This window comes from Galendromus occidentalis, unplaced genomic scaffold (assembly GCF_000255335.2).
Source record: "Galendromus occidentalis unplaced genomic scaffold, Mocc_1.1 scf7180000077488, whole genome shotgun sequence".
NCBI classification, from domain to species: domain Eukaryota; kingdom Metazoa; phylum Arthropoda; class Arachnida; order Mesostigmata; family Phytoseiidae; genus Galendromus; species Galendromus occidentalis.
Genome location: NW_003805476.1, coordinates 457,427 through 481,560, shown reverse-complemented (window position 1 = coordinate 481,560; position 24,134 = coordinate 457,427). Strand labels below are relative to the sequence as shown.

Sequence of the window (24,134 nt, the reverse complement as noted above, 5' to 3'; positions counted from 1 at the left end):
CAATTCCAATGAACTCGGCTCCGTTTGATGTGAGCGAGGCCCTTTATTTTGGCGGGAATCAAGCTTTTCTATATGGCAAACCGGATGATGGGATCGGGAGGCGACTCTTCTGGTGCTATGATATATTCATCATACATATCTAGCCGGGGCCGGCGGCGCGTTGCTGTCGCATGGAGGAGGTCTCCTGAAGTGAATGATGCTGAGAACGAAGCGAAATCGAACGGCGCTCCCCACGCTGCTTCGGCTTCAGGAATCTTGCCGCAGCGATGGGATACGCCTAGAAATATATATGTTTTCGTACCTCTTCACGGGGCGGCAGATCCGGCGCTTTTTCCCATATGTATGCCCCAGACTATCACGGAATTCATGCAAGGTTCTTCGGCCGTGAATTCCGTCGTTCAACATTGAAACCAGATCATGATAATTTGAATGATTACTCTACTAGATCTCAACTGCGAACCAGATTTCGCTACACGGAGACGAAGCTTCTGGAAGTTACCCTCAGCCACTTTTGAGGCGTTTCACAACAAAGCTGTGACTCATGGATCCGGACTTCGTTTCACCCCGACGCCCCAGCCTCCCTCATGATCTCATACCTTCCCGGGATTCTCACCACCCTGAACATTCAATATTATGCGGTGCTTCCATCAAAAGTTGGCTTGTTGATCTAGTACCGCAGTGATAGGGTTCCACGAGAATGAGCGACTGAGGTGATATATCTGAACTCTGAGCACTAAGCCAGTCGCCCAGCGCGTTAATCCCGCTCACATAGAATCCCGGGGGCAACGAGAAGTCTTTTGCACCCTCTGAGGAATTCGCTCTTCCGTCTTGATTCCAGAGCCCCCGGTACGAGCTGAGGGCTGACCGCCCGACTAGGTCGCCTCCAAATCCGTCTGTCGCTGCCTTTTGATGCCGTCTGGCAATGTCTCTGACGACTGCGCCATGAAGCGAGAAAACGAGAAAGACACTGCAAGCGTAGACAGTGCGAGTTTCAGGCCAGCAGAGTCGACCACCGTCCCGGTAGTGTTCTCCAAGAATACCCTTTCCGGGTACTTCTCTCCGCTTTGTGGTGACGGGTCCTCCGCCTGGGCAGCGAGAAAGCGAGCGGTGATGGTGAACTGAACCCAAGAACATTAACCAGGGCAATCTCGGAACTTGTCCCATAGTCCCAGAGTGAAACAAGTTGGAGAGACTACCATCTTAAGGTGAGGGCAGCAGAGGCGAACTCGAGCCGCGCAGGGGACTTGAGGATTCTACTCCGGGCTCTTACCGCGCGGTAACAAATTCGAGCAACAGTACCGACTACGTCATGGGTGGAGGACGAGCGACGCACATTGAACGGGGAATAAGCGTGAAATCAAACCAAGTCGAAAAACCAAACTCTACGCTCAGAATGCTCAGAGGGGGTCGGAGACGTACCCGTCGAGAACACCCACCTTGCTTCCGGACATGCATTGTTCTTTGGAGTGAATCTCGGCGCACCTTGACCCTCGGACTGGTCCAACCTTTGCACCGACGCATGCATTAAGACCGCTTTCCGAAAGAGGAAAAAGGAGTTTTGGGGCGTGCGATCCTTTTGGACACCTTTCAACCCATAATCGCAAAGCCTTCCTTCAGCACACTTTACCGCTTCGCGGCGTGACCATTCCTGAACACTGCCGCCGCAAACATGGAAGCTCGAGAACATGATCTCCTAAAAAAAAAATTCCCTGGTTCACGGAAGCGTTCTCATAATGAGCACCGGTTGCTCTCCATTTTGTCAACAATGACGTGTTCTAAGCAACTATAATTAGACACTTTCATATAGAACAGGAATCGATCCTCCTCCCCGCGGCAGCGCCTTGAAGGGAACACGATCGAGTGATCTCGGGAACGACCTGTTCAATCCGGGAACCGTAATATCAACACACAATGATCTATGGGGATTCCTTAGCCGCGCGTGTGTGTCTCAAGTGTTCTACCTACCGAGATGACGTCGAGAGAGTCGACGCACTTAAAGCTGGCAGAAGGGCCCCTTCTAAATAGATCCTGTAGACTCTCGTGTCGAAGAGTCATGCCACGTGCATTCTAAACTCATTCTTCCCGGTCATTGTCCACTCTCGGCGAACGGAGTATATGAAATGGGGATTCACTTTTATCGTTGCGTTCGATGCGACAGGCTCCAGGATTCGATTTCGATTCCGTTCACTAGGATCCTGACTGACCTCAGCGTTGTGCAACGCTCCCCGTGAACCTTCAACTCGGGTCAAGTTCGCCGCACTTACTTTCAGGTGATCCTCCATTATGGCGGAGGCCCATTCGGCCGTCGCCTTCAACTTTTCTGTCACTCACGAGGGAGTCTCGATAGACTATGACTGGGAGGTAAGCAATGCAGAACACTTACCCATCCGTGCCATTCCCTGTCGACCGGAACCTCTTGATCTTACTTACTTAGTCTGAGGCACAAGTGGAATTAACGAATCATTCGGTCGAAGTCTGCAGAGCTGGTTCGAATTTATTGCTCGCAGACGTGACTTAGAAAGTCACTGTCTTGGCTTCCGAACAAAACGTTCAGCGAGACCGATCCTAAAAATTAAAGCCAGACATGGAAATTCTCAAATTGTTCGGCAGAGAAGTTCTGAGTTGGCCTTTCTTGCAGCTCTTCTCGATTTTGTGTAAAGCCGGAGTCCGGTCGTGGAAGAAGAGCATCTCCCGACTCGTCAACAACATACGCAACGGGCTCTACCCAGCTTCTCACCGTTCTCTGGTTCTGGTCTGGACTGTGCTGTACGGCGGGGAACTGTCGAAACCAGGCTTCGATTTCTCGTTCGGTGCGAGCAGTCGAGTGGAAGGCTTCGTTCCGCAACACCTCGCCGAGATCCATCCGCAGCTACCGCGATGTCTCGCAGTTTTCGTCACCGGCGTCGGAATGTGGAGCTGTCTGTCGGTATTCCGACGCTACATGCTCAAAGCTCTGTTCAGCTACAAGGGCTGGATGCTCGAGAGTCGAGGGAAGAATAGCAAGGTCTCACTAGCAACCCGCCTGTGGTTCGTGGCGGTGAGGATTTTCGAAGGATCGTCGCCTTTGCTGTACTCGTATCAGTCGTGTTTGCCGAGTTTGCCCTTGCCATCCGTAGCGGATACGATGCAACGCTACCTCCGCTCTGTCAGGGCGCTCTGCAACGACGAGGAGTTCGAGCGATTGACGAAACTCGCGCAGGAATTCCAAGCGGGTCCCGGCCGGCGATTCCAGCGCTACCTGTGGTTCAAATCCTGGTGGGCACCGAACTACGTGACCGACTGGTGGGAGGAGTTCATCTATCTGAGGGGCCGCAGCGCGATTATGGTGAACTCGAACTTTTACGCGGCGGACGCCATCCTCATGAAGGTCACCACGAATCAATGCGCTAGAGCAGCGAATTTGATCCACGCCGCGTTTTTGTTCAGGCGTATGATCGACTTCCAGACCCTGAAACCCATACTTCTGCAGGGCGTGATCCCGCTGTGTTCGGCTCAGTACGCGAGACTGTTCAACACGACTCGTGTGCCCGGGGTAGAAACCGACCGCATCCGCCATTCGCACGATTCGACCCATATCGCGGTTTACCACAAAGGTCGTTACTTCAAGATAATCACGCATTACAGAGGACGTCTGCTGTACCCTCCGGAGCTGCAAAGACAGCTCGAACAAGTGGTGGTCGATGACAGCAAACCGTCGTCAGCCGAACTCTACCTCGGTGCTCTGACGGCTACCGACCGGGTGACGTGGGCCGTCGCGCGGAAAGAATACTTCCGTCGCGGGATCAATAAACCGTCCCTCGACGCGATCGAGAGAGCTGCGTTCGTGGTCATTCTCGACGACGAAGACCTCGTCTACGATGAAAAGGATCCCGACAAACTCGATCATTACGCTCAAATGCTTCTCCATGGCAAGGGATTCGACAGATGGTACGACAAATCGTTCAACATGATCATCGGGAGGAACGCGCGTGCGGGAATCAACGTGGAACACTCGTGGGCCGACGCTCCCGTGGCGGGCCACTGTTGGGAGTACTGCATTTACACGGATCATGCGAGATTGGGCTACGACGAAGATGGCAATACCAAAGGATACAACGAGTTCAACAGTAGAGAGCTTTCGATCAAGGAGTTGCCGAGACCGATTCGATTGAAATGGGATATCAACGACGATTGTCAGAACGTTATTTTCAAGGCCAAAGCCGATGCGGATAAAATTCTTTCGGATGTCGATCTTCACGTTGAGCGATTCGCCGAATACGGTAAACGAATCATCAAAAAGTGCCGAGTGTCTCCGGATGCGTATCTTCAGATGGCTCTCCAACTCGCTTATTTCCGTGACCAAGGTGAGCTCATATCAGGGTTCCTTTGCGGGCGGGGGGGGGAGGAGATCCGGAGATCCGGAATTTTTTGGTTTGCCCGCGGTTCCCGTCCGCCCCCGGGCTGAGTGGGACCAGCTAGTTCCTAATAATTCTTCGGTCCAGGGAAATTCAATCTGACGTACGAAGCATCCATGACACGTCTCTTCCGCGACGGCCGTACCGAGACCGTTCGACCCTGCACCATGGAGTCTTGTGAGTGGGTGAGGAGCATGTTGGATGAGAAGGCAACGAAAGAAGAGAAGAAGCAGAAGCTCGTAGACGCTTGTAATACCCACCAGATGTGAGTCTATCGAATTTTTGTCGTCTATCCTCCGTGCACTCGATTTGGAGATTTCGAGAAAAAACCGAATATCGATGAATATCAACGATTGGCGAGTATTTTGTCGATTTCGCAGGGGCTACCAGAATGCCATGTGCGGCAAGGGAATCGACCGACACATGTTTTGTCTCTACGTCATCTCGAAGTATCTTGAGATAGATTCCCCGTTCTTGAAAGAAGTGCTCTGCGAGCCCTGGCGTCTCTCCACGTCTCAAACTCCTATCAACCAGACTGGCTTCTTAAATCTGGACGATCATCCTGAATGGATCGCTGCGGGAGGGGGGTTCGGACCAGTGGCCGACGACGGGTATGGCGTTAGTTACCTGATCGCTGGCGAAGATAACTTCTTCTTCCACGTGAGCTCCAAACGGAGCTGCCCTCAGACGGTAGGTTTCGATTATGGTCGATTCGAGCGACGCGACGTTGCGTCTACCGTATCCGAGGGATTTGGATTCCTTGCGGTTGTTCAGCGAGGATCTACGCAACGAGAGCTCAAATATAAAGCAGATCGATATTTACAGGACTCGACCCGCTTCTCGAAGAATATTTCTCAAGCCTTGCTGGAGATGCGGGATATTATCGTCTGAGTCCAATGTCCTGACCTCGTCCCTACGTATAAGCCTCGCAGGATTTAGTTTCTTGAGTTTTAATAGCGCAGAATTGTACATAGAGATTCAGCTGATCGATAAAGGTATCATCCCGTCGGTCGGGAGATTGCTCATAAATACCGCGTTCTGACTTGCAGAGAATTCGTGCACGAAATCCAACGATCGCCGCCCCATGGAGAGAGAATATCCTTATTTTTTTTATTCATAAGTTCTCAATGGTAATTTCACACTCCACCAAATCTCCATCAGTCAGCCCTCTCGACAATGCTTCGTGATGGTATTTACAGGCCAGAAAAAAGACCCAGGTCGGAAATTAAGATTTTTCCGCACGGGATGATTCGCAATGGGGACGATGATTGAAAGTTATTAGTGTTCGCCGTCGCTGCGGTCCGCGAGCGGTCCCTCGCGATCATCACGACGGAGGCTCACACTGTCATCGATTTCCTTGTGTACAAAACAACTGAACAAGCGTTCGGAGAGTTCAGCGAAAGCATACAGTCTCCGCAGTATCACATCCATTGAAATTTCGGTCGTCTTCCACTCGTCGTCGGACTATTCCACCACCGTTATGAGCCGTATCAAGCAACGTAGTGGTATTTGCTGCTACTTTCCCGATCGCGTTCCAAATAATCTCTTTCGATCAGACATTCGATCCGCTTCTTCAAGTCGCCGGCCTGGAAGACGGAAGGGTCCATGAGCCGAGGACTGATAAGCGCCGAAAGCTACTGAGCTTCCTCATCGTAATTATCATCCCTCCTCGCAATCTGGGGCTTCGATACCGAAACGGACCAACTCACCTTCACGGGGAACTTCAGCTGCTCGAAGAGCTCGCCCAATAAAGTCGTGTGTACCATGCACTTGCGCGTTTTCATGATTCGTACGATAGCTGCGTCGATCTGATACTGTCGATCCTGGAAGACCCTTTCATGAGTTGAGCTCTGTTCTTCCTTGGTTTCCTTCATCTGGACCTGATTGATCTTTATCCGGAAGAGGACGTTCTTGAATTCGCTGTTGTAGGTGAACTTGTCTCCGTCTTCGACGTCTCGACTGCGCGGGATCTTGAGAAGGACCTGCCCCCAGAAAAGCAATACTCAATTAACGTCATTTCCACACTGAATATCAGCTCGAGCTCATAGCAGCCGCACAATAATCCATCAGACGAGCAAAAATAAGGAGAAATATGATTCTTACCCGGGCTTTACCGCACGCGAGACTTTGAAGGGTTCTCTTCAACTCTTCGTCCTCGATATTGGTCGTTTGCTTAAGTTCTTGCAAGGAAAGTTCGTTGTGTTCGTTGAACGGAAGGAGACACAATGCTTGATACTGGGACACCTGTAGCTCTTTGGCTCCTTCGGGAAAACTCGCTTTGAGTACGCAATGACCGAGATTATGCTGCCATTGAAGTTTCCGCCCGTTGTGCTTGCTGATGTAGTAGGCTTTGAATACTTCTTGAGCCTCGACCATGAATGGAGGCAGAATCACGTCTTCCACCGGTGGGTACGAGGGCCAATAACCCATTGTCAATACGTAGGCTGTCATGTCGATGGGGCTTTGATGCTTGAAATTCATCATCAGCTCCTTGCTGAGCTCCATGTCCTTGAACATTCCCTCGAGTTTTCCGGTGAAGCCAGCACCGCATTCTTCCTTTAGTTTCGTCAGCATCGACTTTTCGGCGTCTACGGAGGCAGACTTGCCCACAAGGAGACGCTTGGCCAGATCTTTTTTGTAAAATGCCTCGAAAACGTCTTTTCCGTGAATAAATCGGAACAACACCATGATTTTCCCTAGTATTAATTCGAGCTCGTCCTCCGTAGCCTCCTTGTTGCCTGATCGGAGTTTCGAATCGACGAATTTAGCTATGAGCTCGGCGGGTTTGTTCGGCCGCTGGTTTATGAAAGTCTCGAAGGCCTCTTTCAGGCTGTTCGCAAACTTTTCGTTCGCCGCAAAACACTCTATTAGGACGCGGTCCATCTGCTCCTTGAATTCTAGCAATTCCTGGACCATGGTCTTGTCTTTTTCGGGATCCGTGATGATGACTTTGCCGCGTTTCTTGATGTACATATTGAATTGCGTGCACAACAAGCTGAGTCCCGTCTTCACTCGATTAAATAGATTATACAACAATTTCAGCTCGTTATACCGATTCTCGTCCAGCAGCTGGTCCAGACCCTTCTGTAGAATGGTGGGGAGATGTAGACCCAGCAACTGCTCCTCGACGGCGTGAATGACAGGTTTACGGGTTGTGTGGTCTAGATAGAATTCAGATCGTTCCTTCTCTTCTTCTAAGCGTCTGTTCACGTGGAAGAGGTAGTCGGCGATTGTGTGCCCGCTATCGTCTCTCATCCAGCAATTTCCCTCTTCTCCGTACAAATTCTTTGTTTCCTCGATGAAACGGTCTTCGAGATGATCCCCATAGAGATGAAGATCCGAGAGCATGCGGAGTAAGCTTTTCACCAAACTCCTATCGATGACCTATATGGGAAAGGGGAGAGACAAATTAGATCGATCATCGTCCGCCCACGCTTCCGAAACACCCTAGGACCCTAGGGTAGACCCGGTCCAGTTCAGAAATCTCCAACGGCCGCGAACGCACCATCTCTCCCTTTCGTTCGTGCTCTATGAGCATCAGGATTCCGTCAATTGTTCGTTGTCGGACATCGACGTGCGTGATCATGTAGTGTTTCCTGAAAATATCCAGCCCCACATCCCACAATGAGGGAACCGTGGAATTCTGCAGGGCGTACGTTCTATCCAGGAACAGATAAATGGCTCGAATCATTGTCAATTGCTGACAATGGGTTTTCCAGGTTTTGTCCATCGATCTCAGGAAGTCGATGTGATCTTGAGTTTTGGCTAGGAAATTCACGGTGCTGGCAGCCACATGAGCTTCGATTATCTGCGGTGTAAACAAGAGCATGTCGTATAGCGATGGCACATCAGACCGTTTTTTTTCGGTCAAATGACACATGGATCAGGTCGACCTTCCGATTCTCGATCAGAACTCACGTTTTGTAGTTCAAAATAGACTTTCTCGGCGTTCCCATGAGCACACAGGTTTTCTACGAAGGAATAGAGCACCTCCTGAGAGCATTCGATCCTTTTCGAGGTGAGCACAGCGTCCACTGCCTCCGCCAGACGGGACCAAGCGTCATTTTGGTAAGTGATCGGCAATACGGGTTTCTCTGCGGAATAAATCAGGATTAAGGACATGTCACTCCGCTCTTCGTGTTCAGTAGGATAGATATTTAAGCAGGGGGCTGCAGAGAAATACCAAAATGAGAAGGGTCACATGGTTCGGGTGAGCTATCGAAGAGCAGCGAGTCTTGAGTGGCTCAGCCCCGAATGCGTATATTGCGATCAAAAAACACCGAGATGTACAGAAACAGCCCGGAGATTCGATAGAAATGAGAATGGTGCGCATGTAGCACACTGCACATGGCCGAACAAGTCGGGGGTTGCCGAGCTACCTCGAGGGGGCAACCGACTCCACAAGGTCGCATGAGAGGATACTCGTGTCATCTCGAGAATCAACCACCCATCTCAGATCGATGAGTTCCCGACTTCGATTGTGAGGATCTGAAGGATCAAAGATTTAAGCTCGATTCAGAAATCGCAGATACATTGCGAGACTCTCGAGCCTTTTCCCGCGAGTCGCTAATTCCGACGAACATCCTCAAGAAGATGATTGACCCCGACACGAGGATTGTGAGTGACCATTCCAAAATCTGGGGACGATTCGCTTGGGCATCGTTGGAGAGTTGTGCTCGTGAACGGAAAGCGCGGAGAAATGACAGCAAGCTCCTGAGCACCCGCAGCCTCTGAACCCTAGGGATTTGATGAGCTCCACTACATTTGAAGGATAGAGAAGATGTTTGGTAGATCCATAGGATAATTCGTTCGAGAGACCAACGTTTCCGACGGAAATACTTACCAAAGTTCTTCAGTACGAGCTTCTTCACTCCGACTGGTTTGTTCGTACTTGTTCGCAGCATTTTCGGCTTCACATCCATACTCCGGGAGCGGCACAATATCGAGGCGGCCCCGTCGGCCAAATTTGGCGGTTGTAATGAGCGATAACTGTCAGTACACAGAGCTTCAAGTCGGTTTCTTTATCTCACCCCCCGTACCTGTTCAATGAGAACCCTTAAGCAAGCCCTGGCACTGGGCGCTGCGGCGGCTACTTTTCCCACACACCGACAACAGCAGCAGCAGCAGTAGATCAACTCGATCTCAACGGGAGAAGCCTAGCTTTTTCAAATAATTGCTTAATTCTACGGTCAAATCCGAGGATTTTATTTTCCACCGTCGGAATGCCGTCCTATAGTCTACGCTCGCGGGATCATCTTCCATGAGGCGAATTGCGTCGTCTGAAGCGTAGAGCCCCTTCCCGGCGAAGCATGCGAGGCGAGGATATTCAAAAGACGCTCCACTCAAGATGGTACCAGAAGCTTCTATCGGAAACAAACAATATGGCCGTGGTGGTTTTTATTTCGACGCCGGAGCTCCGCTAATTGAAAACGTACACGCGGGCAGATCTGACGCCGTTGGAACTTTTGGGAGCTCTCGACGGCGGGAATCGGGATGAACCCGATTTATGAACGTTGATATCCGTTGTCGGAATGGTGATTTCGAGACGATGATGTAGCCGATCTTTGCTGAATCTCCGACCGGAAGCGGGCGGTTTCTCGACGTTCATCCACGGCTCGACGTTTTCCGTGTCCTCGCGTAGTGCCCCTCGAGAAAACGACGTTGGATGAGGCTGCTTATCGGAACCCTTTTCTCCCCTTTGGGCTTCCCTCCAAGATTTGGCATCTGCGTCGCCTGGGTAGGAACAGCTGTGAAACTCGAGAGTGGATCAGTTTCCGATTCGAGTTGGATTTCATTCGGCTCCCTGTTTTGCTTGGGACTACAGCGAGCTAGAGGGAAGGCTATCTCTTCCGCGGAAAGCTCAGACCTGTCTCCCTCGTTCGCATTCATACGACGGTCGAGTCTCGGACACTTGCAGCGTGGCAGATCGTTCTGAGTGAATAATGTTGTATAGCACGGAGCTCGAACCAGACGAGACGCCGTGGACATTGGTCACGAAACGAATGGGATCCGTTCCCGACATGATATTGAGACTTTCCGGCGGCAAGAAAGAACTTCCCTTCTGCAGAAAATAAGATACCGGTTCTCATACAAAGGCGGTGTCGTTTACATCATCAGACTCCAGGCGATGTCCGGGGACACTTGTCAACCCATTCCCTGAGAAAGTGCTGCTCGGCGTCCGGACCCTGGAATTCCACAACACTAGAGCCGATATTGCTATTCGCGGGCGTCGTCGCCGTCCTTTAGGGGCTTATCTACATGAATTGACGGAATCGTTGCAGTAGACTCCATGAATCTGGTCGTTCCGTCATACCTCAGGCGCCTGCCTGTGAAGGCGGGAGTTTCGGAAGGGATTGAAGCTTCTATCCCGTTCTCGCCGGCAACGGAGCGCATACACCGGTAGCTCGAAGTAAACATGGCGCCGCTCGAGTGTTGTTGATAGCTGCTGCTATTAGAAAACAACACAGCGACGACTGAGCTCGGTGTTTGAGCGGCGGCCGATTGAAACTAGTGGAATTAAATTGCTTCTACATGTTATTTACTTAGTTTTGTACGAGTATAAGCACGGCTTCAACATGAGCGGTGGCGCAGGGAGTTCTGGTCTCAACAATCCTCGGAGTGCCCCTAAGGATGCGCACGTCATGATTGCTCTCCTCAGAGAGATGGGTATCTCAGACTACGAACCGAGGGTTTTGGATCACATGCTAGACTTCACATACAGTGAGTATCGTCTCCTTGGATTAGTGACCGACCTCATCGGGCTTCGATATAGGGGTATATTCCGATAAGCACAGGGGGCGCGTCACTCGATTGAATTAAGCGCGCTCTTCTGACCGCCGATCGTCCCCCTCCCGGGGAACACCTAATCGTGTTTCCGCGTATACGGTCGATGTCGTTCGCGGTGCTCCTGGATATCATCTCAATCTACGATGTTTCCCCAGAGTCAGATTCCCCTTCCCTTTCCAGAATATGTCACGAACGTGCTGGAAGAAGCGCGGGCTTACAGTTCTCACTCGAAAAAGCGAAACATCGACATCGACGACGTGCGGTTAGCGATTCAACTCTTGAGTGAGAAGTCGTTCACAAATCCACCTGCGCGAGACAGCCTTCTGGAGATCGCTCGAGCGAAAAACTCGCATCCACTGCCCATGATCAAGAGCACCACCGGAGCTCGTCTGCCTCCTGATCGGTACACTCTGACATCTACAAACTATCGTTGCAAAACAAAGCCTAAACCCCCTCCACAAAAGATCATCCAAACCGGCGGACAGCAGAATATGGAGAAGAGTTTGCGACGATTGGTATCCACAGAGCAAGAAGAGCAGAAGAAAAGGATTTGAGCCCCATCGATACAAAGAGCGTTCTGTTGTATTTTGAGCGGAAGGATTGACCTCTGTCGAGTTCATTGACTAAAGCAGTGTGCCCCACACGTTCCTCCTCGAGTCTAACGATAAGTTTATCTGTCGAATTGGCTGCGTGCTCCATCGAGAATTCGAGATTGAGGAACTCTCGCGAGTTCCGATCGAATCAGAGTCTCCGACTGATAATAATGGAGGAATTCCTGGAATCGTGCGATTTTCTTAAAAAGCTCCAGCTATACACTATTCCCATGTACAAACATTCTCGCATCCTCCACCATTGGACCTCGCCTTATTCGTGACATCTAGTCTTTTTCTCTGGCGAATAAATAATCAAGGAGGGGGCCCCAGCTACCGAAGCCGCTTCTCTTCAGAAAGCAAGATGAAGAGAAGGAGATAGACTGGATGCTCGAAACGTATTCCGTCAACATTCGCTTCGCGCCTCCTCCGCTCGCGGATAATAATCGGTATCAGTCGTCTCGGACATTTCGTCTCGGTAGCCTCCCAGAGGGAGATTAATGGAGAGCCTCGATTTTCGTACTGAGAGCGTGATGACCACGGAGGAAGTCGAGTTCAAATTCAAACGCCTACTGTCCGAATAATGTCCACATGTCAGGATCCACGAGAGGAGGCATCGATTGAATGAGCTTTGTCCAAGACTCCATGACGCACCGGGAATATCCCTCGCCCTGTCTGTGAGGCGTAGGTCCTTCTCAGGGAGCTCTGCAATGGAAAGTTCCCATATTTGGTTGCCAGGAGAGGTCATCCGTCCAGACTACAGGGTGTTTCAAAATCAGCAGGTTGCTCATTCGGAGAGGAGCTATTCTGAAGCTCTGCTTTGCATGACGGGGAACAGGCGACGATCTCCACCCTCCCGGCAAGATTCGCAATATCCAATGTAGAATTTTGAAAGAAACAGGAGCAAGAACTCTTCAAATACCCATGCTGTCCGTCTCGGAAAAACCCTGAGTTCACTCTCGATTCGCGATGCTGCCTTGGAAACATGTTTGTGAATCTTCCCCGTTGATTCTGGAAAGGACTTTATCGAGAGAGTTTACGAAATGATGTGCATTGTTATCATCAGGCTCGGCTGTAAATATATGTAAATATCACCCAAAAGTTATTAGTACTCATTGCTTACCTAAACATCGATTACAAACTCAGAGATTCGCCCGAGAGTTGAGCGAATAAAGAGACCATTAGAAGCAACCCCTGTTCATTATTTCTTCCGACGATTCGATGTTTTTTCGTGATCCCCGATTCATCCCCAGAGACACAAACAAGGTTGAGGAAGGAAATCGACAGCCGATCTTTAGAGTCATTCTCCTCCATTCACAAGCTGCGTGTCTTCATAGTTGCGCGATATTGGATTCTTTTGGTTTAGGCTTTCACAATGTTCTGTTTCACTTCCGCTTTTTCCGAACCTCTAGCGAAGCTTTGACATCGAACCGACTCGTTATGACATACAGGAGAGCTGAGTGCGATAACAAGTAGATGACACCAGCGACGAAGACATTGAGCAAATTGTCGCGCTGTTCAAACTCGTAATAGTAGGCTTGAACGAGCCACAAGAGCTGAGCCCCGATCCAAGCGAGGAAAATGAACACCCAAGCCAACATTCTGAAGGGCAATCGATGAAGGATGAGCGGTAGGAGGCAGAGGTACCATGTGAAGTACTGTGAGGTTGCCACTTTGTTGAAGAGTACGAAGCAGCAAGTTTGCACGAACAGCGCGAATGGCAGGTGATAGGCAGCGTAACGGAACGCACACCTCACCACGAGAATCATCTGGAGAACTGTCAGGGCAATCGATAGGACCCGCTTCATCATTTCTGAGTTTTCCGTGGGGTTTTCTGTGAGTAGCCGTAGGGGGTAGAAGATCGGCGAGAAATTATGCTGAATATCCTCTCGCGTCAGATGGTACAGGAACGTTTCCTGAGGGTGGAAATGCATATCAACTAATCCGTCCACACCATCTATGATTAAAATCGATTCTCGTAAGAAATTGTTGACCTACGTGTAGAAATTGGTGACCGAAGAGCCAGTAGAAGTAAGCTGTGGGAACTCCGAAGCCGAGCAAGGCCCCAAGTCCGAAACGGAGGCGCGCGGCGTTTGGCATGATCATGTCTTTCAGTCCGCTCGCAGAGGAGTACTTATTGGCCCAAATGTAGAAGGCGAGGCCGTAGATGACTGTGTACATTTTCATGTGGACCGAAAAGCCCCAAGCCAGACCACAGAGAAGATAACTCCGCTTTAGAGCCAGGAACAGCGACAAATGCACAAGACAGCACTGAATCGGCTCGAAGCTCCCCCTCGATGAAATCGCGAGCGTGAATGGATTGAGCAGCCACACCATGGCCGCTAGTTCAGCGTTGGTTCCGCGTCGGGCTTTGTCGAAGGAGACCATCGTGTAAATCAACCAGCCCGCCAGGACATCAGCTAGACAAAGCAGGATTTTCCCGCATATCGGATGGTACAATATATTGGGCGTCATGATGTAGGCAACAAGGGGCGTGTAGCGATAGGTGTCCCGATCGTACGGGGAGCCTCCATTGACCGCATGCTCAGCTCCGTCCGTGAAAACGTGGTAATCGACATCGGTGTATTTGACCTCGAAATTCGCATCATGGTATTCCGCGTAGAGACACAGTAGGATGCGCGAAGCGATCGCAACGAGGAATACACTCAGGAGTTTCGGCATCATGCTCGGGATTCTTTATGCTCAGGACTAGAAATCAAATTCTGGAATAATCTCCGTCGATCTCGTTGCCGCCAGATGTCTCCGAGTGGCCAACGGTGTCGGAGTCAACTTCTCGGGAGCCTCGATTACAGGCTTGTGTCGGTCTTTTGGAGTTTCTGTTTCAACTGCTGGTCTTTCAGGAACCCGGTACAGCAGCCGCTCTTCTCTTCCCACTTCTCACAGCACTTATCCATGTTGGCGAAAAATTTAAGACATGCCTCCTCTTTGAAGTTGTGCGCTGCAATCCGAAAAATCAGAGATCGGATTAGAAGCGATCCCAGGTCTGCAAATAAGGAGTAAAACAGCGAACCGACAAATAGAAGGAAAGGAGGATGTCGAACTGCGGCGAAAGTATCACGAAATCACTTGCTGGTCAACCACTCACTTCAGACACCCAAACCAATGTACCAATGCAAGCGGAGTATGGAGTCGGATAATTGGCTTCATAAAGCACTCGCGCGATATCGTGTTCACAGGTCTACGGTAATTCCTTTGTCGTAGAACTCAGTCACCCTCAGCCTCATTAAGATGAGCTTACCCTGCAGGCACTTCTGAATCGCGCAGGCTTCTTTCTGGCACGGGTCTCCCAGAGTCATCTAAATTTAGAATAGGCTTCTCCTCAGCAGCGACACACCACGAATACCTGTTCGAAGCCAATGACAATGACAAGACAGGGCACCGAGCATCGTCCGCGATGGTACTGTGTAGATCTCTTTTCATAAATCCACTGACGAGCGGCTCAGACGGACTACTCGTCGATCTAAACGGTCCGCAGGCATTGACGCCATGCCTCACAGAACGGAAACGCTTACCTTTTTCGGAGGATCAGTTCCCGAGAACCAGCGTCGATATTCGGAAAAATCGAATGTTGGTGGTGGAAATTTGTCCCGTCGAACTTCTGTTTGCATATAGAGCAGACGACGTCGCTGTCAGCTGAGCGATTCAGAGGCAGATTCTGTGGTGCGTATGCGACGCCAGAATCTGGAGCTTTTGAGTTGACATTGTGAACTTGATTCGGACTGTTTCGAATACAGTGAGTTCGCCAAAGCTCTAAGTAAGTTAGGAATGGTGCGAAGAGAAGCATTGAAGTTTTAGAGATCGAGCGGGGCACCGACGACGAGAGCCCGTCATCCCCTGATTGCGATTCTCGAGGGTCATCGTCAGCCGTAATTTAGCTTGGACATCTCATCCCATGAGCCTAAATATCGCTGCGTTCAACGCTCGACGTAGACACGCTCTCCAAGGCGTAAAGGGATATCGTCGGATGGACGAAATGGTGGATGGAACTCGCGACGCAGCTCCATGAAGACTCCGCTCGGATCAATAGAATATTTCCGAAGTTGGGCTTCCGCTCTCTCGCATCGCTGTCGGAATGACGCTTAGTTCTCCGCTGTTTCCAGATGAGTCTGCTGAATGCATTGTTTGGCTCTAAGCCGAAGAAGGAGAGGTCGGGCTCCACGACGTCTCTGCCACCAGTACCGCCGCCTCGAACGAAGGTTGACCACGATTTCGTTTTGCTCCAAGACTCAGACTTCAAGAAATCTCCTCAGCATCCGCCATATCCGAATCTTGGGAATCTCCACATCGGTCAAAGTAACGGTAAGCTCAATCGACGCTTCGAGGGCAGCCCGGCCCCGCAACAAATTTCATGATGGTAAATCGATCAGTGGTGTGCCTAGGACGCTCGAATCTCGCGTACCTTCAGCAGTCGATCCAAATTTTCGCAGGGAATCCCGGCAGACCTTCGCACATGGACACATTAGACAGAGTACCTTTCAAGCTCGGAGATAAAATCAGCAGTTCACGAGGAGATGTCCAATCACGAGCCCTCGATAGATTACTCAATGAAATAGGTCACAGATTGGAGCAGTACCAATATGACTTCGAGGTGGAGAACAGCGTTCTCAGCGCTCGATGGGATTGATCTGGCTCAGTGTCGTCTTTCTCGAAATACCCGCCCAGAACTACGTTGACTCTGCCGGCCCGAGCGTTTCAGGGCTGCTTGTTCCATAAGAAAGATGTATATTTTCCCAGCGAGGAACGTACAGTGCAATTAAAGAATGTTCGTAACTTAAAGAGAGCCTCTTTTTCGAGATTCAGGAGTTTCAGCCACCCTAACAGCTGTTCACGGAGCAGTGGTTTCCTCCGAGTCCAACGACCAGCCCTCAATAAATCGGAGGATTGAGGTCCGCTCCGAGGCCAATCGTTATTCACATTATTGACACGAAACATATGCTCTCTGTCGCTCTGGGATCTTAATGTTGCGAGTTGCGATTAGATATCCGGCATGCAATCCTTTCGACTCAGACTCTTCGGAAGCGTACAACGCTGATAGTGCATACGGATGTGGACGGAGAATGGGGAGGGGGGTGGGGTCGGGCTACGACAACATGATCCCGCTACGAAGCGAAATTCGGAGTCGAATAGGCTCGAAATGAATCACGGTATGGATCAGGAAATAACCGTACGATCAGAGGGTGCTCGACGCGGAAACTTGCTGCGTTCATTCCCTAAGGGAACGCGCCTCCATAGGCGACTCGACTCTATGAATCGGTTCGCTTCCGTAGTCGGTAACGAAGAATATTCTGGACTCTGTCCAGCGCATCAGCAAGAGACGCGGTGCATCGGAGGCTGCGCAAGCGTGCCGATGTCCTAGGGACTGCTCGAAGCTGATGAGATGAGAATCCATTAGATATTCAATTAAGAGAGGCGTCTCGATGAACGCGCCCCATTGAGTTCGCCTGGCAGTCTCCTCTCTCCGATGACGTCCTGGAATCATCTCGTTTGCTTCTGGGCCCGATAAAGACAGAGTAAGATACAGGCCAACAGTATGGGGAAACCATTCATGCTTTGAATCAGCTCCAACCTTTTGAGGACGCGGAACTACGCTCGAACTCACATTGAATCACCATCGAACCAACATGCGGTGCCTTCTCAATCGGATTGCCCGAATTCAGGCGAGAGAGAGAGAGCGGGAGGGGACGATTCGGAGAGAAAGGAGCTAAGGGAACAATGAAATCGGCGCCGGTCCCCCGGGCGACACCTAGGCGGCTGGGGCTCCTCCCGTATCGGGTCGATAGAAGATGATTGAAACCATCGAGTCCATCTCGAAGATACATATTCGAATTCCTCGAACATTGAGCGACCTTTTATTCCTCGATGAAGAATGAAGATGAGCTGATATGATGCAGTGTTTCGTCTGCATAATTACCAGACTAGTCGCACGGGATCTGGCCGCAGAGTCATAGGTCAAAGCTCTGATTGCGGCAGGAGGAGCGAAGCTCCAGCTCTGTCTCCAACCCACTCCTGTTGGATCGTAAAAACTAGGCCGGGCCGCAAGGACGTCGCATCGTCACCAAATATTCTCTGACTCCTATCGATTTGCCAAACGATCTCTCCCCCTGCGGAAGCGAGGAAAATGTGTGAAGGTCAGTTAGGCGGGGCTGGCAAATAGACACTCGGAGAAAGAGCCAGACGGGTCTACGGAGCCGCGAACTCGAGTGAAGGCCATGGGAACCGATTTCCCATTCGGGCCATCCTGACCATCGAGCAGACGACACCCGGGATCGGTTCTACACGACAGCCGCCTCGGCCGAAAGCCGATTGACTGAAAGTCTCGACCTCCGTGTCAGAGATGGCACGTGAATCGTGCCTCGCCGACCGTCCCGAATCCACCGAGATCGAAATACAGAAGCGGGTACAGTCTTTCCAAGTAGTGCTGAGTTGACTCGTGCCGTCATGATGCAATCCACCCGCGAAGAACCGTGGAGTGACCACGATCGGGTGGCTCCATTAGCGTCTGACTCTGGAGATTGGATTCGCCACGGTCAACTTCTGCTCCCCCTCATTGGAGTCGAAAATTACCACTGACGATCGATTGGCTCTCCCCGAGTGCGATTGCGTTCCCCAATGTTCTCTTACTCACTCAGTCAGTCACTCTCATCCAAGTTTTCGTCCCGAGAAATCTGTGACGATGGAGCTGAGTGCGAATTCACGAGTCAGGTGAACCGAGCGGCTAATCGAGAGATATCACCGGATCTCAGCAAACTCTACCTCCTAGGCCCGATCGAAGTCGCGGTCTTTGAGTTTCATCCTAGTCAGTTCCGTGAACTTTTCCTCGCTAGAGCTCTGCGGTGGGAGTGAGCGTCTGCGGAGAAAGCTGCATGGGAAGCCTCCGTCCGGGAGGAGATCGATGGGAACTCCCGCTGACGTCGGGGGTTCGCACAGAATTTTTTTTTCGGGAGGGGGGAGGGTAACTCGAGATCCGGAGGGGGCCTGACGACCGAAATGATGACGCTTCTCCTCGGGTTCCATAGTCTAGCCTTACGGGCAAAGGATTCTGGCCGACGTGAAACCGTTTTTCCCACGTCGAATCTCCAGAGAAACCATGCGGGCGCTATCTTGAGCAGTTGCACACACATGAGCGATCTCGGGAGAGGCCCCACCCTACCCGCGATCGAGGCTCAAAAGATTGAATATAAAGAGAGATCAAATAAATGGATACCAAATTAAATTATCAATGTTTCTCGAAAGCCTCCGCTTACGGGACTCACACACTCAGTGGACGACTCTGCTCTATGTCCGGTCGATGAGGACAATCCATCGATCATAGAGCGCATAGTGAATGGAAGCTTCTCCTGGTTCGACGGCGCCTCAAGGTATACGAAGAGCTACTAGCCTCCCTCCTCGACTGACCGAAGGAACTCTTGACTCGAACGAGGTCACAAGGAAGCCACCCGCGAAGAGCGATTCCGATGACTGACTGGGCTCGTGAGAATTGAATCCATGCCGAGAGCGCGACTTCTACGGACTCTCTCATTGAAAATCATGTCGGGAGTGAATGGGTACCCGCTTTACGGCGCGCCCTGCGGCGTCCCACGTGGAATTGACGGAGCACTCGAGCGAGTAGATCCGAGTCGGCGGCGTTCGCACATAATTGCGGAGCTTCCATGTATGTATCTCCTTCTAGAGAAGCGGTTCCCAACCTTTTTGGCTCCGCGGCTCCCTAGCGAACCCAGAATTCCCCCGCGGCTCCCAGGATACCCAGTGCCCACGCGGCTCCGGCGGCTCCTACCTACTCTCCCTTCTTTTTCCCCTAAAAGGACCATTCGCAGCTCAATTCCGGCAACTGAGGCGGATGCAGCGGACTCTTCCGAGTATGAGAAATCAGAGCGAGATATTCACTGAGAAGACAACTTCATTTCATTTGCTTATGGTTTCCTTCCACAATCCTCAAGATCTCGGCTACCAACATCACAAGTCGTCGAGAACCCGGCACGTCACAAGGATTCGACGTAGAACCCGGCACGTCACAAGGATTCGACGTAGAGCCCGGTACCGACGCAGAAGTGATCTTTCAGTGAGATGGTTGCTCCTGTTTGTCTCTCATGAGCTTTTCTAGACGCGGTGTAAGATGACTTTCTGCCAGTCGAAAAGCTGAGTGAACATCGAGTCTGTTACGGTATTTCGTCTTGATGACCGCCAGCGAGGAGAATGATTTCTCACACACTTAACCGTGGCAGATGAAGTCGATCCGTTTCGGAACCTTCTCTCGGAATTGACAAACCCTGACGGCCCGGACCTACACCAGAAATTCGTCAGCGGCTCCCCCAGAAAAGTCCAGCGGCTCCCCCAGAAAAGTCCTGGGAGCCGCGGCTACCAGGTTCGGCGGCTCCCCGAGAAATGTCCCGCGGCTCCCTTAGGAGCCGCGGTTCCCAGGTTGGGAACCGCTGTTCTAGAGGGACGATATCGGCAGTCGGGAATGAATATTCAAATCACTGAGCTAGTCGCTCGATCCGGTAGCCAGATGAACTCAGTGTTTGGATCTCCGGATATCTCGCATAAATAGTCGCGTCTCCAAATCCAAGTCGATTCTTTCGGACAACGATGAGCTCAGCATTTTCAGCCGCACTGAAGTGCGCTACAGATTTGCTCGCCGTCAGTACCCCGGAAGTCTATGAACGGTTTCTCCAAGCAGCTCCAAGAGGGTTTCAGACTCGATACGCGGTCGACGGCTGTCTTAGAGCGTCCCCAGATGACTTCACGTACTCGTCCAGAGTCGGTCGCGGCTGTTTCGGAACAATCTACCTGGTCATGCATCGCAACGGCAGAATATTCGCGATGAAGGACCAGAGGTGCGCTGCAGTGGATGACAGAGCTGTGAAGGAAAGAAGAATTTCTCATGCTCTCGACTCCCCTTTCCTTGTGAAAACCTATTACGCATTCGAAAAAGATCTCAGCTACTATACTATCATGGACTACGCGGAGTGGGGTAGTTTGAAAGAACACGCTCAGACAATTCGGGATTTCAAGTCCGAAGAGCTTCTCAAGCTAATATCGGCACAGGTCGTCTTAGCGTTGGAGTACATGCACGCTTGCTTTTGCGTCCACATGGATCTGAAACTGAACGATATCCTTCTGTTCTGCGACGGATACGTGAAAGTCGGTGATTTCGGTGTCGCTCAAGCTCTCGGAGACGTGATCTTCGATTTCGCGGGCAAACGAGGGAACATCGACCAGCAAACATCGAGAACTTTGATTGCCCAAAAGGTTGCCATGGATTGGTGGGCTCTCGGCTCGCTCATCAACGAGCTGTTGCCCGACTCTGGGGGTTTGCCTGCCGGGCACTATCCGAAACCTGCCGGAAATGATGTGACCGACCTCTTGCGTAAGCTGCACGAGGCGAGCATTTTAGAACGCATTGGAGTGATGAAGGGCGGCTCGAAAGATGTCAAGGATCACGCCTGGTTCAAGGATGTGGACTTCATGGAAGTCTACCAGAAAAAAATTCCAATGCGAGAGAAATTACCGCCGAATCTGGAGCGACGGGACTTGATTCGTACAGCGAAATTCACCTCGAACTTCCCGACTACAGATTATTTCGAAATCTAATCTTTGAGCGAGCGATCACTGAACCGTACCGGATGAGAACCCGAGAAATGAGGGGGAGAAAGAAAATAAAAAAACTGATACGGCTTCTCTTGGTAGATGGAACCGACTTAATTTAAACGGAATAGCGATTTGGGACAAACAATCGGAAAAACCAAACAACACCGAACTATGCAGGGATTCCGATCGGTGACGAGAGCGCAGTGGCCCTTGTCTCCCTTAGAGCGGGATGTTGTGGTGGAATCAGCGCTTGATACTTACCACAGAATTGCGTGGGCAAAGATGTACCTAGTTGCCCCGGGAATCAATATCCCTGTCTTCATGAGGAACTACCCGTGAGGGCGCTCCACGCTCAGTAGAGCTGTGATGACATAATTGTGGCGAGTCTTTCCATTTGTTGAAAAAATTAATGATAACTGGAGAAACACGAAAATGTTGCGGAAAGCATGTGTATAAGCAGCTCGGGAAGTAGGTATATCTCGACCTCACCGAGGTGATTGCGCATCGATTGGAAAAATTTTGAAGCCTCTTCGGAGAAGGAAAGCGCCACTAATTGGCTCGGTGACGGACAGTCAGACATGGCGATCTTACTCAATAACGGGATACCTCACTCAGATTTGGAAAAGAGCCCCGACGCGACTGATCGGGAACTTTCCAATAAGCAGCCCCGAAACTTTTTCTGGCGAAGAACCTATTTTGGTCTATCGCACCGTCTTCAGACGCGATGTCGACCTTAAGCTTAGATGCACCGAAAGGGCTTGCGAGTGCATCGGTGAATGTCCCAGAATCCATTCGATCAGAGCTCTCTCGAAATTTTGGATTCTTTCAAATGATCCACCTTGATTCCTATCAGAGAATTTCAGCTGGATGCCAAAAGAAGGATACGGCTAAGTGAGATTTCTACCCGAAAAAGCCTCGTGACGTTCACTTGCAGCAGAGTGAGTGCATTCGATTTCCCCACGAATGCTTCCTTTCCTCTCCTTTTCCTCTCCCCCGATTTTTCGAGATTCATCTCGTCCAGAACGACACACTGAATAACTCGATTTCGGAAACAGGATTCCGTCGCGGATCGGATCGAAACCTGAAGCGGGCCGGATAGGGTCCGCGGGACGTCACTTGAACATCCCCACCGAAGAGCGATCATTGCATATCTAGTTGGCACCTGAGCTCAGCTCGGACAGCGTCGCGGCAACCGAATCCTCTCTCCTGGAATGCAAGACCGATGATACTCATCCATTTTTACCCACAATTGGTCCTCGCGGCATCTGCAAAGTTCGCGGTAGAATACCTGCAAGAGCTCACCGTGGCTCTACAATGATGTCGTTCAACTCGGTGTAGCACTACTCGCATCCGGCGAGTTCCTTTTTCGTTCCATGGACCGACAGCAGACTCTCCTGATTCCCGCGAGCCGTTATGCTCCGAGACGCTCTTACTGACCGGATTCTTCCCATATCTATCCTTCAATCCTTTTTCATTACCTTCTCGTCAATGGGGTATTGTTGCTACCTAGGCCCCGGTTTTTGTGCATTCCGAGTGTCTTGCTCAAATCTAAAAGCGGTGAACAGCTTCCCGGACAGTCTGCGAGCACAAGCAATTCACATGAGATTGAGCGCAGTTGCTCGAGGGGGCTGTGAACTTTAATCTCATTCGCCATGAGTTGCCTCCCCTTACCCTCCTCGGTTTACGGATCCGAAGCGGCCCAATCTGTTCGGGCGCGCTCCATCGGGTCGCTGTCAATGGGAGCGGCCATACTCATCGAAGAAGTCGAGCAGTCTCATTCGGAGCTCAAAATCGGGCACAAGATCAGTCGGATGGGGTCGCGGTCGGTATGAGCGACGCAGATAACATTAATGAATCGACAAACTCGGGCTGAATACTTGAGAGGAACTCCTGGCCTTGCCCGTTCGGAAAGCTCGCAAGATACATTTTCTCGGGCTCATCGTCAATATTGGAGATTTCAAGGCGCCTATATCCCCCCGCGAGTCTCCTGCCGCGCGAAGAACCCACAAGACTCGTGCCCCCCGGGTTGTCGCGGAACGGCTCGCGCATTGACCGGCTTCCGAATTCGCCGTCCCCGGTCAGCCACATCCAGGAAGGGTTTATCGCGCAGCAACTCCGCAGATCTGCAGAGTCTCTCTTGCCAGCTCCGAATATTATCTCGAAGTCCAATCCAGCGGGGAAGGAAACGAGACCGGGGTCGTCCACTGTTTACCTCTCTACTTTTGACCTGGAGTTCGAGGGTTATCCCACTCAGCCTTGTTAATCCTCGCTCCTGATCTCGAGCGCTGATAATTCAAGGCAGTTCTGCCGAGAGACAGATTGCTGCCCGAAAACTCCAGCTCGGAAAGCGTCGACACTCGTCAGGATTCTGCCGAGAACTCAATTTTGAGCGCGTAGAGATCACGAGTCGACAGGCGTCTATTCCCATCTGGAAAAATCAGATCAGCAAACGAGCCCCACCGATCGGATGGGTAGGTGTTGGAGAGGAACAAGTGTCCAGTCAGGTGGTGACTATGTATCATGTCCCGAGATGTAGTCGAACCGAAGGCGGAGATGTTTCCGAACTGAAAACTCAATGGGGCAAAGCGCTGGAGGTACCCAATTGAAATTTTATCAAATCGAAATATTCATGCGACCTTTTCCTCATGACGGGAACCATCATTCGTCCAGCCAGACGGCTTATCCGACTGCTAGCCTGATCGCCCCTTGAACAGATTCTCCCCGGAAAATTCCGAAGTCGGCGAACGCCTTCGGG

At 51.0% G+C, this 24,134-nt stretch overlaps 5 protein-coding genes across 5 annotated transcripts; 3 read left to right on the top strand and 2 right to left on the bottom strand.

Annotated features, from left to right (window-relative positions):
- The first annotated feature begins 1,102 nt into the window (after window positions 1-1,102).
- On the top strand, window positions 1,103-5,381 carry whd (carnitine O-palmitoyltransferase whd). The gene is made up of 6 exons (XM_018640593.1): window positions 1,103-1,205; window positions 2,271-2,361; window positions 2,639-4,343; window positions 4,482-4,659; window positions 4,775-5,084; window positions 5,220-5,381. The coding sequence occupies exons 2-6, from the start codon at window positions 2,284-2,286 to the stop codon at window positions 5,283-5,285; spliced, it is 2,337 nt and encodes a 778-aa protein (XP_018496109.1). The 5' UTR covers window positions 1,103-1,205; window positions 2,271-2,283; the 3' UTR covers window positions 5,286-5,381.
- A 111-nt stretch (window positions 5,382-5,492) lies between these two features.
- Cul4 (cullin 4) lies at window positions 5,493-9,656 on the bottom strand. The gene is made up of 6 exons (XM_003746040.2): window positions 9,238-9,656; window positions 8,313-8,488; window positions 7,900-8,202; window positions 6,498-7,778; window positions 6,104-6,376; window positions 5,493-5,980 (listed from the first exon to the last, which is right to left on the bottom strand). The coding sequence occupies exons 1-6, from the start codon at window positions 9,314-9,316 to the stop codon at window positions 5,885-5,887; spliced, it is 2,208 nt and encodes a 735-aa protein (XP_003746088.1). The 5' UTR covers window positions 9,317-9,656; the 3' UTR covers window positions 5,493-5,884.
- Window positions 9,657-10,819: 1,163 nt separating this feature from the next.
- Taf9 (TBP-associated factor 9) lies at window positions 10,820-11,997 on the top strand. Its single transcript, XM_003746138.2, has 2 exons — window positions 10,820-11,114; window positions 11,361-11,997. Exons 1-2 carry the CDS (start codon window positions 10,970-10,972, stop codon window positions 11,732-11,734), a joined length of 519 nt encoding a protein of 172 aa, XP_003746186.1. The 5' UTR covers window positions 10,820-10,969; the 3' UTR covers window positions 11,735-11,997.
- A 1,103-nt stretch (window positions 11,998-13,100) lies between these two features.
- PIG-M (Phosphatidylinositol glycan anchor biosynthesis class M) lies at window positions 13,101-15,139 on the bottom strand. The gene is made up of 3 exons (XM_003746137.2): window positions 14,877-15,139; window positions 13,769-14,729; window positions 13,101-13,686 (listed from the first exon to the last, which is right to left on the bottom strand). The coding sequence occupies exons 2-3, from the start codon at window positions 14,453-14,455 to the stop codon at window positions 13,156-13,158; spliced, it is 1,218 nt and encodes a 405-aa protein (XP_003746185.2). The 5' UTR covers window positions 14,456-14,729; window positions 14,877-15,139; the 3' UTR covers window positions 13,101-13,155.
- Window positions 15,140-20,584: 5,445 nt separating this feature from the next.
- LOC100899230 (cAMP-dependent protein kinase catalytic subunit alpha-like) lies at window positions 20,585-21,382 on the top strand. Its single transcript, XM_003746136.1, has one exon. It carries the CDS (start codon window positions 20,585-20,587, stop codon window positions 21,380-21,382), a length of 798 nt encoding a protein of 265 aa, XP_003746184.1.
- The last annotated feature ends 2,752 nt before the right edge of the window (window positions 21,383-24,134 follow it).

What these genes read in the sequence shown, in the direction of transcription:
- whd (XM_018640593.1), top strand. Translation starts at nt 2,284, where the DNA reads ATGGCGGAGGCCCATTCGGCCGTCGCCTTCAACTTTTCTGTCACTCAC. An exon ending in CGATAGACTATGACTGGGAG is followed by an intron (nt 2,362 to 2,638) that starts GTAAGCAATGCA and finishes CCTTTCTTGCAG; the next exon opens with CTCTTCTCGATTTTGTGTAA. An exon ending in CGCTTATTTCCGTGACCAAG is followed by an intron (nt 4,344 to 4,481) that starts GTGAGCTCATAT and finishes TCTTCGGTCCAG; the next exon opens with GGAAATTCAATCTGACGTAC.
- Cul4 (XM_003746040.2), bottom strand. Translation starts at nt 9,316, where the DNA reads ATGGATGTGAAGCCGAAAATGCTGCGAACAAGTACGAACAAACCAGTC. An exon ending in GCTCGTACTGAAGAACTTTG is followed by an intron (nt 8,489 to 9,237) that starts GTAAGTATTTCC and finishes TTTATTCCGCAG; the next exon opens with AGAAACCCGTATTGCCGATC. An exon ending in TCTATTTTGAACTACAAAAC is followed by an intron (nt 8,203 to 8,312) that starts GTGAGTTCTGAT and finishes TTTACACCGCAG; the next exon opens with ATAATCGAAGCTCATGTGGC.
- Taf9 (XM_003746138.2), top strand. Translation starts at nt 10,970, where the DNA reads ATGAGCGGTGGCGCAGGGAGTTCTGGTCTCAACAATCCTCGGAGTGCC. An exon ending in CATGCTAGACTTCACATACA is followed by an intron (nt 11,115 to 11,360) that starts GTGAGTATCGTC and finishes TTCCCTTTCCAG; the next exon opens with AATATGTCACGAACGTGCTG.
- PIG-M (XM_003746137.2), bottom strand. Translation starts at nt 14,455, where the DNA reads ATGATGCCGAAACTCCTGAGTGTATTCCTCGTTGCGATCGCTTCGCGC. An exon ending in TCGGTCACCAATTTCTACAC is followed by an intron (nt 13,687 to 13,768) that starts GTAGGTCAACAA and finishes TTCCACCCTCAG; the next exon opens with GAAACGTTCCTGTACCATCT.
- LOC100899230 (XM_003746136.1), top strand. Translation starts at nt 20,585, where the DNA reads ATGCATCGCAACGGCAGAATATTCGCGATGAAGGACCAGAGGTGCGCT.